The 15979-nt window shown below is 44.6% G+C and overlaps 1 protein-coding gene across 5 annotated transcripts in view; it reads left to right on the top strand.

Annotated features, from left to right (window-relative positions):
- Positions 1-5070: 5070 nt before the first annotated feature.
- The window catches only part of ZNF608 (zinc finger protein 608), an 83290-nt gene continuing 72381 nt past the window's right edge, over positions 5071-15979 (top strand). Inside the window, exons 1-2 of one of the 5 annotated variants that reach the window (XM_074532201.1) lie at positions 5071-5234; positions 8358-9404. In XM_074532201.1, coding sequence (XP_074388302.1) covers positions 8520-9404 — 885 coding nt within the window. In that variant the 5' untranslated portion in view covers positions 5071-5234; positions 8358-8519. Of the gene's footprint in view, positions 5235-5605; positions 5782-6445; positions 7396-8357; positions 9405-9870; positions 10163-15979 lie in introns of those variants that run through there. The other 4 variants (XM_074532202.1, XM_005488419.4, XM_014268113.3 and 1 more) reach the window with 4 other exon arrangements.

Genomic DNA, 15979 nt, shown 5'->3' on the forward strand with positions numbered 1-15979 from the left:
TATTTTCAACTGTTGCTTTTCTCTTTTCCTCTTTTATTTTTTTATTTTCCTTTCCTTTTTTATTTTTCTTCTTCTACATTTCCTCCCACTTTTTTCAGGTTTGTTCTCTTTTGTCTCTTTCTTTTTTTTCTTTTCTGTCTCTGTGCTCTCAGAAGGATAGTTTTTATCTGTTTACTTTTTGCACTCTCTCTGTACTCCCAAATAAATATACACATGCGTGTAGAGGCTCTTTCATAAATCATTCCATCTAGTTGTCAGGTCATCTTTGTTGCTCTTCAATAAACAACATAGCAGCACTTTGCTTCCATGTAGAAACTATATTTGTATGCTGAAACGTCAGAGACACTGACCACTAGATTAGGTATCAAACTGAGACTCCTTGTGAATATGCAGATAAATGTAAAAGAGTCTATGGACTGCTCTAAAGAAGAAGGAAACATTGTCAGCATTGCCTCCGGAAAAAAACCCAACTGTATCTAACAGAAGTATCTGCCAACTGTATAATGACTCCTCTGTAGTTTGTATCATCAGTTCCCACACTCTGGTCTATGGATCACTGGCAATCAGCAATGCTGTAATAAATTACCCACAACTAATCTGCAGAGCCAGTAGTTGGTGCACATCAACTCTAAGTTCGCCCATAATACTGTGGGATGTTCTGAAGGTTCTAGGATGCGCTAACCCAAAATTTTCGAATCAATACAATTTCCAGTGCACTGCTTTCAAGTCTTGTATGAGAAAACTTTTATGCGCAAAAGGTTGTAGAGGAGAGAAACGCCACTCATTGTTTACGTAATTAGTGTGACAAGAAAGTGCTGATGAGAAATGGATTTTTGCCCTCACTTTGGTGCAAGTTGAAGAGAAAGAGAACGATGGGTTTATCTTTGCAGACAGGCTATCGATAATGCCGAGATCGGAGGTACGGACCCGTACCCGTGCTCCTGCAACACTGAACACGCGAACAAAGGGACAAGTGGAGACAGACTGAATGAGGGGAGGCAATTAAGGCTTTGCTGCTAATGACAGTAAGCCTAGGTGGCATTACTGCGGTTCTTCTCGGCAAGTTTAACCCGGGCCGGAACGCCAAGTCCGCCCCGCTCCCCTCAGGCGCGGAGCCGCCGCTCCCCCGGGGCCCGCGCGCGGGGCCCCCGCCCCGCCCCGCGCGCTGCCGGCCAATGGCGAGCCGCGAAAGCGATTTCTCGCGCGCTGATTGGGCGCCGCCCGCTCAGCGCTCGGGGAGCGGGCAGCGCGCGGGGCCCGCGGCCGCGGGAGGGGCGGGAAGGCGCCTCTCTCCCCTCACGGCTGCGGCCCGCCCGGGGCAGTGGGACCGGCAGCGCGGGCCCTCCGCCAAACAAAGAGACCTTCGACGGCAATCTTCGTAGCGTGTGCGATGCATATGTCTGGCAAGGTTAAAACAAAACAAAACCGACAAAAAAGGAACAACCCTCCCCAAAAAACCAAAACCAACAAAAAAATCCGGACAGGGACCAGGATGGGTGAATGGTGATCTCTTGGTATTATTAGCAGTCCACAGCTGCACCAATTAAGTACGGATTTGCTATTTTAGACAATCATCACTAATTTATTGGCCTTTTGTCCGTCTTGTAAAATGCACAGAAATACAAAGTTGTAATCTAATTTGGAGAGCAGGTAGAAATTAAGGTAGAAATTAAGGTGGAAAAGTCACTAAATCACACAGCGGGCCCTGGCCGCTTTTTGAAATACCGACATTCTTAACCTGACAAGACAATGTGAGTTCAGTGGTCCTTTTGCATCCACTCATCGGAATCTGCTGCTGCAGATGCACCCAGGGGCCGGCAAGCAGTCTTGCTCTAATTTCTGCCACAGAAATGGGTACATAAAACCCTGCTTTTGCAACCATGTGGTACACTGGGCAGGCTCCTTCCCTGTAGACTCATACACAAATGCCAGGAGGGAATGGGGTGAGAGGCTCCCCTCCAAAATTTGTAATTTAAGGAGGTTTTTAAGGGTACGTTACCCCCATCAGTTGGCCTCTGTAGTTAGTAACCCTCGTGACTGGCTCTTCCCCTGACCGTTTCTTTCAAAAATTAAAATGATGGTGTAAGGCAGATAAAGCAGAGGCATTTTTGTAATCTCTCCCAGCGACTGTTCCTTGGCTAGTTAACAGACCATCTATTCAGAAGCAATTTTCTTTGGGCTGAAATTATGTGCTGACCGTAGCAGATCACTTCCCATAATACCCCTTCCCCCACCCAAGGCTAAATACAAACCGTCTCCTACTCACTGTATAATAATGTGAAAATGACTGTAATTTTGCAGACGAGAAGCAGCCCAAAGTGCAACGTGTCTAAACAGAGGTCAATACTGAAAAATTCAGGGCCATTACCTAAATCTGAAAAATACATACTGTAAGGAAACAGGAATAGTGATCCATGACTAAGTAGACCAAAAGCTTGGTGTTGCTGATCTTAAAATTTTGCTAACCAGTGAGTGACATCACTCAAGAGCTACCCCCGAGGAAACTGTGATTTTCGGTACCTTGTGACATTATGCATGCCCACTCCTCCACAAATTGCTCATGCTGGGCATAAGTGTCCCCTCCCTGGGGAGAGGATGCTAGTGACTCCAGCCGTGTCCGCTGCCACAGCGGCTGGGAAGTGGCCTATCACAGGTCCTCCTTGCGATTATCCCTGCGTTGTCCCAACAGCCGGGCGGGATGGCAGGGATGTGTTCACTGTTCACACCTCAGCAATTCTTGTTTGTGCTGCACACATGCCATGAGGGTTTTTTGTTTTGTTTTGTTGGTTTTGTTGTTTTTTAATGTTTTTGTTTTTGGTTTTTTTTGGGGGGGGGTTTGTTTTTTTTTGTTACTTCGTTTGTTTTTTTGCTTCCTTCCCCCGCTTTGTAATGGCTTAAACATTTAATGTGATCAAGAGGCTCCTTGACAATGAACATATCCCTGCTAATAAACCCTTCATTATCAGCCCTTGAAGGGTAAGTATTTTTACACAGGAGAAACGGAGCAGCCTCAAGGCCTCGCAAGGTAGCTTATGTTGGTGACCCCAATGTCCGCGGGACTCACAGCACCTGGAGGGCAGCCTTTTCTCCTGGGGCCCCTGGTCATGGTGACCGGGTGGCCATAGCGCGGACGAGTGCCACGCCACGGGCGGTTTTTACCCCCACTAGTCCTGTTTCACCTTCCGCAAAGCCCCCGCAGCAAAGCCGGGTCTGGGGGGGTTTGCTCCTCTGGTACCTCTCCACTAATGGCCCCTTTCATTGGGAAGCCTGCAACGCGGGCACGCTGACGAGCGTGATTTGCTCAGCTGGACGAAATCCAAAGAGGTATTTTGTCACCCTGTCATGGGTGTGCAGGACATCGTAAATGCCACGCTTTGACTTCTTGCCGGAAATCTTGACTTGGGCGTAGCGTACGTTTGGCAAGAAAAACATCCCGTATCGATTTTCACAGGGAGATCAGTCCCAGCGAGATCAAGGGGAAGAGGAAGGGGGGAAAAAAAGTCAAAGACAGGGAAGAGGGGGAAAAAAAAGAAAAGAGTAGATAGTGATTAAGGATATTAAAAGGAACAGGGTGTCTGCGGGGCTAGTGCCCCCCACCTCCCGACCCTCCCGTGCCCGCGGGCGGCGGCCGCCGCCGCCCCCATTCCACCCCCGCCGTCCGCGAAGGGTTAAACGCAATTTAACGCAGTGGTGTAGCATAATGGCTCCCAACGTAAACAAAAGGAATGATTAAGGGGGATATTTTCGAGCTACACAAAGCCCGATAGGGAAGATTTGTGTTACTAATTCCTGTGAAAGGATGTTCACGTGGTAGTTATAGGGTCGCTGGCATTCACACTTCAGTGCGTGCGGCAGTAAATCAGCAGTCTGGAAACAAAAGGGTTATTTTCTGCTCCCCTTCCTTCCGAAAAAGAGGAAGAAAAAAAAAAAGGGAGAAAAAAAGAATAAAACCCGACCTGTCTAACTTAAGCCATATTGTAAAAATGAACATGTAATAAAATACGTGAGGAGCTGTAAAAGTGAATCCAAGAAAGAGGGCTGATCGGAGAGCGGAGCAGCGCCCAGGTGACCCCCAAGCAGAGCTGGGGGGGCTGCCCTACCATGAACCTCCGCTCAGCCCCTTCCTCCAGACACTGTTTGCTTTTCTCCTCCACTAAGCACGAAAATAATCGCACATGTGTATCAGCAACCCTCACTCGCTGGCTTCAAGCTGTTATAATTTTGAATGAGGGGGCATTTAAAAATTATGACTGAGATTCTAAATTGCCTCTTTGAAACCGGCACAGAAAAATCATTCATCATGGCTTCGAAAACTGCCCTGAAATTAAATTAAAACGAAATGAGGGAGTCTTCCTCCCTACGTGTGAGTCTTGGCAGAGCTACACTCCACCTTGGTTTTCTATTTTTTTCCTTCCCCTCCTCCCCCTCTCTTTTTTTTTTTCCTTTCCCTTCCCTCATTTATTTTTCTCTCCCTCAGCTTTAAATGTTATGTAGGATAATTGAAATGGGAAACACGATTTTGTATCTGGCTGCAGCAAGGAGGCTCGGTGTAGGCTGCGGGCTGCAGAGCGGGGGGCTGCGTGCGTGTGCGTGCGAGTGCAGAACGTGTGAGTGAGTGTACAATGCGCGCGGAGGTGGGGGTGGGCTGGTGCGAGGGTGCCGGGCGGGGGTGCGGCGTGCGCGGGGGCGCAGCGTGTGCGGGGCCGCAAGGCGCGAGTGCGAGCGGGTGCCGGGGGTGTGAGCGAGCGAGCGGGTGCGTGTTTGTGTCTCTCGCCCTCGCCGGCAGGCAGGAGGAGCGGCGGGCCAATGGCAGGGCCCGGTTTCATAAAAGCTGGGTGCTGATTGGCCGGCAGGGAAAGGGCATCGCGAACAAAGAAAAGTCCCTCTCAGGTACCGCGCGGAGCGAGGCTCCCAGTCCCCCGCCTCGGCCGCTGCTGTGGGGGCAGCGCCCCTGTCCCCTGTGCCTGTGTGTCAGCCTGTGAGGGGACAGACACACATGCCGGGTTTGCCTTCTCTGCCCAGTTTTTCTTCTTTTTTTTTTTTTTTGGCGTTGTTGTTTTAATTTTGTTTCTAGAAAGAAAGGAAGGTTCATGATATCTGGTGCTCTCTTCCTCCAAACACAATAAATCTGTTGAAGACATTAGATTTTTTTTTTCCTAAAATAAAAAGCGGCTGCAACAAAAACACACTCAATGCAGTTAGAAGGAAAAGGTCAACTCGATCCAATACAGACCGTAAGTACGGTTGCGTGGTGCGTCTATAGCACTTAGAGGGGATTTTCTTTTTTTTCTCTCCAAACGGGAGTGTTAAAGAGTTTTGGGAGTTGAGATAACTAGGGTTCTTGGGGATTTTTAAAGGAGGAAGAAAACCCCAAAACAACCCCCTAGACAGGGTGAGTTATTTGAGGGAAGTAAGAGGGTGAAAGCACTGTAGCCACACAAATCATACTTGACGGTGCACTTGGGGAGCGTTAAAGCGTAGTGCCTTTTTGGGTTTTAACTAACCCACGGTGGGGGGGGGGGGGGGGGGAATAAAAGTGACACCATTACAGCCAAGTCTGCATTGCTTCCCCGCCCCCCCGGGCCCCGAGAGCACTGCGCTCGTTAGCAGGAGCGACGGGGCACCGACAGACCAGGAGGCACCTCGCATGTCACACCGAGACACCAGAAACGCGAGGCTGGAGCCGGGGGACGGGGGTGGGATCGTCCCTCGGCAGTTGCCCGCTTCCATCGCCGTCTCTGTTCTGCCTGCCCTGAGGAGCAGGGAAGGGAAAACCCTGAGGTAAACGGGCCCCCCCACCAGGGGAGGTGGCGGGGGGCTCGGCGAGGCGCTCCTGGGGGGCACTCCGGGACTCCAGCCGAGGCGGCGAGCCGGCGGCGCGGCGTGGGGCGGGGCCGGGGCAGGGCGCAGCCCGCCCCGCCGGGTGTGTGAGGGGCGGCCCCGGCCCCGCTCGGCGGCGGCCAATGGCGCCCGGCGGCGTCACGTGACGCGGGCGGCGGGCCCGCCGCGCCTCCCCCTCCCCCCCCCCCCCCCTCCCGCCACCGGCAATTCATTACGGCTTTTAGCTTCCCATCGCCGGCTAATTAAAAATACTAAGCTAAAGCTCCGAGACCGTCTGACTCGGAGAGGGGGGAGGGAGGCATAGGGAAGGGGGTGATAACGGTAGACTGCGAGGTTTGCTGAGACAATAAGGTGGGAGCGATCTGTCCTGACAAAAAGGTCGTCTGCTTTATCTCCTCGGACTCTAATTACTGAATTACTTACCGCATGACTGACTAGCCCAAGCTCACGGGTTTTTCGTTGTTATTATTTTTTTTTCCCCCGAGACAGCCATTCGAAACTGATACGTGCCTATGCTGGTGGTTTGCTTCTTTTTTTTTTTTTTTTTTTTTTTTTTTTTTTCCTAATTCCTATTTTTAAAAAGCGCTGATCTAAGGCTGGTGGGGGAGGGACGGACAGACGAACGGACGGGGACAGGCACCGGCACCCCCCTCCCCGAAATCTTACCCCTGGGAAAATTTAGTTCGTTTGAGAGTACGCAGTCCTTCCTCCACTCCCACAAAATGTTTTGATAACCGGTTTATCAGATCAGTGATTCCCCCCTCCCGCTCCTCCGCCTCTTCCTCGCCCCCCTCTTCCCCCTCCCCCCGCCTCCCCCGCCCGTTTCCCCTCAAGTTACTTCAAGAAATCAGATCTGTCAGGACGGGCGAAAAAAATGCCACTTCCCAACTAACAGGCGGAATCCAGCCCAGATTTTCAGTCCTTTCTTCTTTTTTTCCTTCCTCCCTTTCACTAATTTATCCCGATGTTAGCACATTCTGTCTTGTAACACCCGGGCGCCTGTAGGTTTGTTTCGTGGGATCATTACTTACTGATCGGGATGGCTCCCAGGTCCGGGGCTGAAGACGGAGTGTGAAGTTGGGGAAACATTTTTTTTCTTTCCTTTTTTTTTTTTTTGTTCTTTTTTTTTTTCTTTTTTTTTTTTTTTTCTTTTTAATATTACTGTGGTGTTTATTACCTCTCGGTGCTTATTCAGGAAAAGCAAACAAACAAAAATCTGGTCCTTGATGCTTCACTTCTGAATGTGAAATATTACCTCCCAGCTCGTAAAGTTGTGAGGCACAGCATTTTTTTTTTTTTGCTTTTTTTGCTTCTTTTTCTTTAAGCAAGGACGAAAAAAGCCTAGACAAACAAACAAAAAAATGGACTTCTGATCCGTGTGCCAAAGTAGGGGGAGATATGTTATTGACCGATTTATACTGGCTGAGATGATACTTGCTTTCTACTTCTTGATCACTTGCTCTTTAAGTAAAATGAGGCACAGAGTTGTTGCTGAGACGAGTGGGAACAGCATTTTGATTTGCTGGTTTAATTAAAAATGATAAAGGATTAAAGGTAAGCATTATGCGTATATATGTATAAATATTTCGGCAGTCGACTGTAAAAGGGAGAGATCCCTTTAAAAATCGTTTTAACTAAGCTTTGTCAAACACACACTCATTTGCGGTCGCTGAGGCCACCTTGGTGCAGATCACTTAAAGTGTATGTCTTAATCAGTTTCCTGTACAGTCAGTAATACTATATTTAACAGACCTAACAATTGTGTGACCTAGGAATACATTAGAGCTGCTTTTAGAACTGTTATCTTAAGGATATTTTTAAAGGAATGAGATTTTTTATTTATTCTCACTTTTTTTGTTTTAATTTTAACCTATGGATTTTAATATTTTCCAGTAAACATTTGAGTTTGTAGGCTGTTGTTTTTAACAGAAGGTGTATTGTGGCAGGGAAAATGAGGTTTCCCACTTCCCTTAGCACTCTCCTCCCCCACCCCCCCAAGAGATTAAGGGGAAGGGGGTGGCAAAAGATAATACAGGAGAGTCACAAAACTTCAATGGTCTGGTTTAAAAAAAGCCACAAAATCCATGGAATGCACTGAAGAGTGAATCCCTGTCCTTCCTTTTCTCCTTTTCGTGCCTAGGTGGTGGTTCAAAGGGTTAGATTACAACATGTGCTCCAACAGCTAGGCACCACTTCTCTGACTGTATTTCCTGAACTTTGTGGATTTAAATAATGTAGATAAATTTTTTCTTCCTTTTTTTTTCTTCCTTTTTTTTTTTTTTCCTTCTTTTTTTATGGGCATGGCTCTTAAAGAGAGGTTGTGGATGTTGGTATACAAGTAGATTAAAAGTGCTCATTATAAAAACACCACAGCCACTGTCTCTGGCTTAACAAACTTAAGAACGTGGCAATGTTGAATGTTTTTGCTCCCCCCTACCTTGCCCCCTCTTTATTGAGTGACGTTATATTGTGGTAACACCCAGACAAGAAATACTTGACTATTTCCCTCCTCACAGGACAACGTGGATGTGGACTGCAGGTTGTGAGCCTAGACACACCTAGGGGAGGGAGACAAGAAGAGTTGAACTTAAGAGAGAGCCCAACGGAGATAAACGAATGTCCCCACATCTCCAAAGAAAAGTTCATCGGATTTTTACTCTAGAGATCTTATCTTCAGGATGTCATTGAACACTTCCACTGCAGGAAAAGGTGTGGATCCAAACGCAGTTGACACTTATGACAGTGGCGATGATTGGGAAATTGGTGTTGGGAATTTAATAATCGATTTGGACGCCGACTTAGAGAAGGACAGACAGAAATTTGAGATGAATAATTCTAATACCACCAGCAGCAGCAACACCAGCTCCAAGGATTGCGGGGGTCTGACTTCCAGTGGGGTTAATGCTACCTCAGCCTTAGCTGATGGCCTAAAATTCGCTTCTGTTCAGCCCTCTGCTCCCCAGGGGAATTCCTCTCACAAAGAGACTAGCAAATCAAAAGTGAAAAGGAGTAAAACTTCTAAGGATGCTAATAAATCTCTGCCTTCTGCTGCCTTGTATGGGATTCCTGAGATCAGCAGTGCTGGCAAAAGGCAGGAAGTCCAAGGGCGCCCTGGAGAGGCAACTGGCATGAATTCAGCACTGGGTCAAAGTGTGAGCAGTAACCCAAACGGCAATAATAACAACACCAGCAACACCGCCACCGTTGCCTCTTGTGGGAAAAACAAAGAGGAGAAACCAGGTAAAGCCCCTGGCAGCAGAGGCTCCAAGCGGGATAAGGATGCAGGAAAATCCAGGAAGGACAAGCAGCATGACCTGCAGCAGGGCCACCCCAATGGCAGTGGGGGTGGCAATAGCCAAATTCCCTCTGGGCACCTCTATGGCTTCGGGGCCAAGGGAGGCAGTGGTGGAAGCACCAGCCCTTTCCACTGCACCTCCTCTGCTGTGGGGGAAGTGAGCAAAAGTACCCCGGATTCAGGGTTAATGGGGAACTCTGTTTTGGTAAAGAAGGAAGAGGAGGAGGAGGAGAGCCACAGGCGAATCAAGAAATTGAAAACAGAAAAGGTAGGACAAAGCTCCTCTCCACCTCTTCTGTGTCTCCCCATGTCTCTAATAAGTGTCCCATGAGTGTATGTCTGGCTCCTCTGTCCTCTCTGCTGTGTATTTGTGACATGCGTATGTCCTTCCTCCTTCCCTTAAAAAAAAAAAAACCAAAAAAATCAACCCAGAGACCTCTTCCCTACATGGAAGATACCATGTTTCCAGTAGGCTGCTCTTCCTTGTGATTTCCTCTCCTGTCATCAGACCTGCAGAACCTTTCTGTTTTGTCTGTTTGTTTTAATTGCACTTGCCCAGAAGGAGAAACGCAGCGATGACCCTGCTGCCTGAGCTGTCCTCAATTTTAGCAGAGAGCAGCAGTACCAGTGGGATGGCATGTGTTCGCAGGCTGGGGCTGCAGAGCTCAGGCTCCAGGCGCAGCAGGTCTTGTATGTGCTGACTCTTCCACAACTTCAGCAGGCATTCATGGCCATTCCTCTCCCAAAGTCTAAAGGAACCCCTCTCCCTTTCTCTGACCCTCTGCCTAGAGCTGGGATTATGCTTGGGGAGGAAACAGGAGCTGTGGGCAGAGACCGGGGCTCTGCCTGGCGCTTGGTGGAGACGCGGGATGCTCATTGTGCTGGGGGCTTCTGTGGCACTGCAGCCCAGAGGCCCCAGAAGCTGGTGTGGTGACTGGGAGGAAGGAGCCAGCAGACAGGCAGTGTCTCTTGTCTTCCTGGAAGGAGGATGCTGGGAGGAGGAAAATGCACCTTGTGCTGAGAATTGTGTGTGCAAAACGGCTTTTGGAACAGAGTGGAGCAGTTTGTCTCCTGTCTGGAGGAGTTTTCCTCTCTGAGCCATACTGGCTCTTGGATTTGAAGTGCTTGTTTGTTGAGAGGTTGAAATGGTGTGAAGGAAATTGGATGGGAGTGTGTGGTTTTATTCCTTTCTATTTTGGATGCTTTCTGTATGAATAGATGGCTGCTACTCTATTACTGGTGAAAGGTGGAGTGAGACAATGTTGTCTTTGTCAGCTGCTGGTTCAAGGATGTTCTGGTGTTGGTGGGAATTCTGTCCTGTCCATAGGGCAGAAGCCATCTTCTGGGGGGCCAGAGGGCGAGTGTTGGCCCAGGATTACAAGTATGGTACATTCTACAGGTTGTTAAACGAAGGGAACCTGCTCTGCTTGAAAAATAAAGCAAACCAACACCCTCCAGATGCACAATCTCAGGGTGTTAGTATTGTGACTGTATTGTCAGCTGTTTGTCCTAAATTACCTGCTTTTACAACTTCCCCAAGTGAACATTGCAATGGGGAGACGTTAACTGTATGGTCTGCAAGTGTCTGGGAGAGCTGAAGGTCTCAGGGAGTGGGAAGTTATGTCTTCTTATGACTGGCTAGTAGCTTTTTGTATTTCAGTCATGAAGGTTTTGTAATACGAAGTCGACTGGAGGATTAGATTTGGGTGTTTGTGATAGCAGATATTTGTTAGTACTGGAAGATAATTCCAAGGGATTTGTTCAAGGCAGGGAACAAATTAAATTTTATATTGTATGCATATTATTGCTTTTAAGATAGCATATCTATGGATGAATTTGAATGAGCCTTATGACCTTGTCTAAATGCAGATGAGAAAACCAGATTGCTATGTAATTCATGTATATATGTTTGCATTTTGATTTATGAAAAGTGCTGTTCACGGCAGAAAGGTGTCCAAAAATCTCATGGTCTCTTTATTATCTTAGTACAGTAGGCATTTACTTCTGTTGCCAATAGTCTTCAAATTGCAGTTCTCTAATCTGTTTTAACTATCTAGATAAATTGCCCTAATCCGGTCTTCACAATGGCTGTGGTTAAAGAGTCAGAGCCATTTGATTGGATTCAGTGGCTGCCTGGAATGTGGGAGGTACTGCCCTTTTGCAACCCCCTTAGCCTTTTAATCTCTCAGCCAAATGTTCACATTCAACAATTTTGTTTAGCTGGCAATCTGAACATTTCAGTATCTCAAAGGCTGCTGCCATGGCAACGGAGATTAGAGGGTGGTGTGGTTTCTCCCGTTTTTGTGTTCTTTCAACTCTCTAGTCACACAGGAAATTGTATGAAGAATCTATATACGTGCGAGTAATCTTATGTGCTATGTAAATGGGATGGCATGCAAATTCAGAGCAAACACGTTTGGAGGAGTTCAGCGTCAGTGGCACACTCTGCGTGTTGTAGATGTCGCTCCAGGAGGAGGTCTGGAGCTTGCATTTCCAACAACAGCCGCTGCTGTTGGCACACACTGACTTTAATACAGGCTCTGCACACCAGAGTCGTGCAGCCTTGGCCATTGTCTGGCACAATGGTGTGCTTGCTTGCTATCTCAAGTAAAGTCCCTTAGCGTTTTTCTTAGCCAAGAATATTCCCTTTAAATCATAACAATGACAATAATAATAATGATAATAATAATGATAATGATAATAATAATAATAATAATAATAATAATAATAATAATAATAATAATAATAATAATAATAAATAATGTAGCTTGTTGCTGATAATGGTTGATATTTTTCAAGTCCAGCCAGTGGCAACATTAGCAACATTCGAGTCTGTTATGTTTGTTGTTCTGCTTTTTTTTTTTTCCTTTTTTTTCCCCAAATGATTAATCATCATTGGAAAGAATTTTTTAAAGGCTTTAGATGGTTGAAGTGTTATTGCTTTGACTGTTTGTATGCTACAACATATATGCCATACTTGCACGAAGCAACTTGTATCTGTAAATAAATACATAATTTGCAGCCTGCATGTTGAAATCCATGTTCAGTTATCTTACTGTTGTGCAAGACATGCCTCATGAATTTGGAAGTTTCCTTTTAGAATCAGATGAGTTCATGACTGCTGATTAAAAATCTACATGTTTTTATATGTGGCGTGGAATATAATACTGCATTTGTTTACTATTTGTGGAAGGCTTGGAGCAGATTTCCAGGAGTTGTAGTCACTGTTTTGCTTTCACAGCATGCTTCATTCTATTTTTAGTCTATTTATTATGTTTCCTTGCTGCAGAAAGTCATGTAAAACATGATAAATTGGATCTTACGAAGCCTAATTAAATCAATGACTGTGTTCTGCTGGCTCTTTTATGCAGAAACCACAAGTATGTTGTAAAAGTCACCACTCCCCTAATATGTGGATAAAGTCAAAGTGTGCTGTAATTCTAAAATGTTTGAGCTATATTTGTGCAGTCCATTTTGTGGCGAAGCCAACAGTGACATGTCTGAATAAGTAGCTTTGACAGGTAGGCAAACCACTCCTAAGATTTTTGGTGTTAAAACCTGTCTCCATTTTCCATTTCTTATCCATACTGTTTTTAGCACAGTTGCTGACTGTTTGTCAGCATGAGCTCTTCATCTGTTCCAGCTAACATTTTTTTGTTTTTTAACAGCTGTTACATTGAAACTTGTTCAGAATAGCTACAAAATTTGCTTTGTATGCATTGTGAGGAGATTTTGGAATTAATTCAGTCATAATTTACTCTGAGATGCAGGAAAACTTCATTTGGTATGTGAAAAACAGTATGTTTACATGGAATTAATGCAGAAGATACAAAGCTGTAATCAGAAGGGTTTAGTTACAGTTCTAAATGTATCAGTCTAGTGATACTCCAGAATGGAATTTTTGTGCTTCTCATTAAGACTGCATTTCACATTTGAAAGTTGTCTTTAGCAAATTAGCATGTTGGCTAGTATTATTTATTTTATCTTCACTTTCCTTGTTGTGTTTTAGCATTAGGATTTGATAGTGTTTTGTATGCCATCAGAAGTCTCTGGGTGAATTTTATCTATTGATGTAAATCATTTAAGTACATGCTTTGATTAATGATGTTATGGAGATATGCTCTTCATGTACTTTTCTTGCTGGCCTTGTGTGTAGTTTATTCACTGTGAAATAAAAGGGCAGGGAGGTCACTTGCTGTAATTAAAGAACAAAGTCTATTGTTGTTTGACAGCAAACTGTTTTGAAAGCTACATAAGGGATTTAGCTGTTAAAAACATTGATAAGTATGGGTGTCTAACAATAAGCACAGCTCAAGGTTCTTAAAGTTCTGTAGTGCTGTCTAGTAGTGTGACGGTGCTTTTTGAGATGGGTGAAGAGGTGTTGCCCTTTGGCCGAGGAAAGCTTTCCGTGTGAACCTGCTGACCTCTGCCAATATGTATGACCAGATCTTCTATTGAATTCCTGTGCAAAGCAAGAGTTAGTGTAGCACAATGGAGGCTGGTCTGGAGCATCTATCAAACAAAGCAGGGAAGCTGATAGCCATATTCGGAACTACAGGAAAAATATTTCACTTTGGGCATTAGTAATTTTACAATTTTAATAACTTCATAAATACCCAATAAAGAGGAAAGGATTGATTGTCCAGATGTCATGAGGTTAACCGTGTTCTCCATGTTAAAGGGCTTTCCTGCAAGACTGTTTTAATTATAGCTATATAAAGACTTGTTTTTCCAAAGTAGCATTTTATAGTCCAATAAATGAAATGTATGTTAAAAGTGCTAAGCAAAATCTCCCGTAACCATAGAGGTGTTCAATAACCAGATTCAAGTAACATGGAAAGTACCATCTGTTTCTAGTTTTCAGCATAAGCCCAGGAATTGAAAAGCTGAGATTTGCTCGTATTTTTCTGACTCTCTTTCTTTTTTTTAATTATTATTATCATTATTTTAAAAAGTTCACCTGGCACTTTATAGAAGCTTTCTGAAATGCAATAATACGGGAGAGACTGTGAAAACACATGTTCATACATACAGTTAACCAGTTCCACTTTCATTTAAAGAGGTTTCCAGAAGCTCAGTCATTGAAGAATTTATAATAGTGAATCACCTCCTGCAGGCAAACACAATAAGGGTCAGTTCTTCAAAGGTCTTGCTATTGAGGTAGAACCTGATTTACTCTGCCTTTCCTTACGACGTAAAATGAAGGAGGAAAAAAAAAACCCACAACCTCCCAACAACAACAACCAAAAAAACCCACCCCAGCCTCTCAAAGGATAACTTTAGCAAGCTCTTATCAGGCACCTAATTGCATATGATAAAACCATTGACTAAAATTTTCCATGCAGACTGTGCTGCTCTTCAGAGAAGTGTTCTAGAATTCTTGATAGGGAGAAAATCACTCTTTTAAAGATAAGTTGTTCTAAACTGTTAGGCAATGAGATTCTTGGCTGCAGCCTATGAGCCCTGGATAAAACGCCATCCGGCCTTTGTTTGAGGTCTTTTACTGAAGCTAATGACTGGTCTTGTGCCGCCCTGAGATAAATGACATTATCTCTGAGTGGTCTGACAGGAAACAGACATGTTAATGGTGAAGCTGCGGGGAGGATCTGCTGTAGTTCTGACAAAAGAGTAAAGCTTGGACCCCTGGTTGTGATCATTAACACAGAATGCATTCCTTCATAATTGGAAAGCTATTTTATCGACAACAACGTAAATCACAAATCTGAAATCTGAAGGGTTTTTTGCGTGCTCAAACTAGTGCCTTTTTTTCTCCACTGTATAAAAAATGGGTTATCTCCATAGCACTGACACTAGTGTGAGGGCCTGGGATCTGCTTTCTGTTAAATGGACACATCCTCTGGACGTTGAATGCAGGTTCCCCTTTATGTGCCCTGTGTTGTCCATGCTATTTGCATTTCTAAAAGAATAAAAAACCCTGTTTTTCTTCACGTCTCACACTCTTACTGATACGTGTTATTGAGCATGTTTCTCAAGCTTCATCAGGAGTATCGTTGTAGAAGTACTAACATTTCAGCTATCTTTATCTAAAGCTACCTTTACTTCCATCTTGGATAAGGACATACATATATTTTGGATTTCTGTCACCCACCCTTGAAAAAGGTTGAATTTCTTCTGCAGCGGTTCAGGCTGTTTTGTGCTACTGCCACATGGTCCATATTTCTCAAATACAGAATTCACTTTGTGAGTGGCATGTTCCAGATTTGTTGCATGGTATACAGTTGGAATTGCTGAATGTAACCTGTCTGCTGTGGTCTGAGCTAAGATACTTTGTACAAATGATCCAACAACCAGGTTCTTGTTTTTATAGTACTCTTAACATTGTACCGTGTATGATGCTCTAATTCATAGTTCCCTGAATGGCTGAGAATTGTCTGACTTCTTAAATGACCTTCATTTTTACACCAGAAATACATCTTGCCCCAGTCCTCATATAGGCACCTGTGGATCTGTGGATTGGGTTCAGTTGAAGGGCTGGCCATATTTTTTTGCTAAAAACTAGTGTTTGTTTTGGTGTGCTTACATATCAAGGAGTTCTTTTCCTCTCTTAACAATCACAGAATATACATGGATGTTTTTTTAAAAAAAGTGGTCTGTATATAAGATTTCCTATTGGGTGAAAGATGGCAAAGCAGTCTTTCATGAAAATTTCTGATGATGTCATAATTGCAGAAAGTAAATACCTTTCTAAAAAATAAAAAAAGTTATATATATATATATATAATATATTAATACATAATATATATATAATATATATATATACAGAAAAAATTATATATATATATTCTGTTTCATAAACCTCTTTCTTTTTCTGTTTTTGTAGCG

The sequence above is a fragment of the Zonotrichia albicollis genome, chromosome Z, assembly GCF_047830755.1.
Source record: "Zonotrichia albicollis isolate bZonAlb1 chromosome Z, bZonAlb1.hap1, whole genome shotgun sequence".
Classification (NCBI taxonomy): domain Eukaryota; kingdom Metazoa; phylum Chordata; class Aves; order Passeriformes; family Passerellidae; genus Zonotrichia; species Zonotrichia albicollis.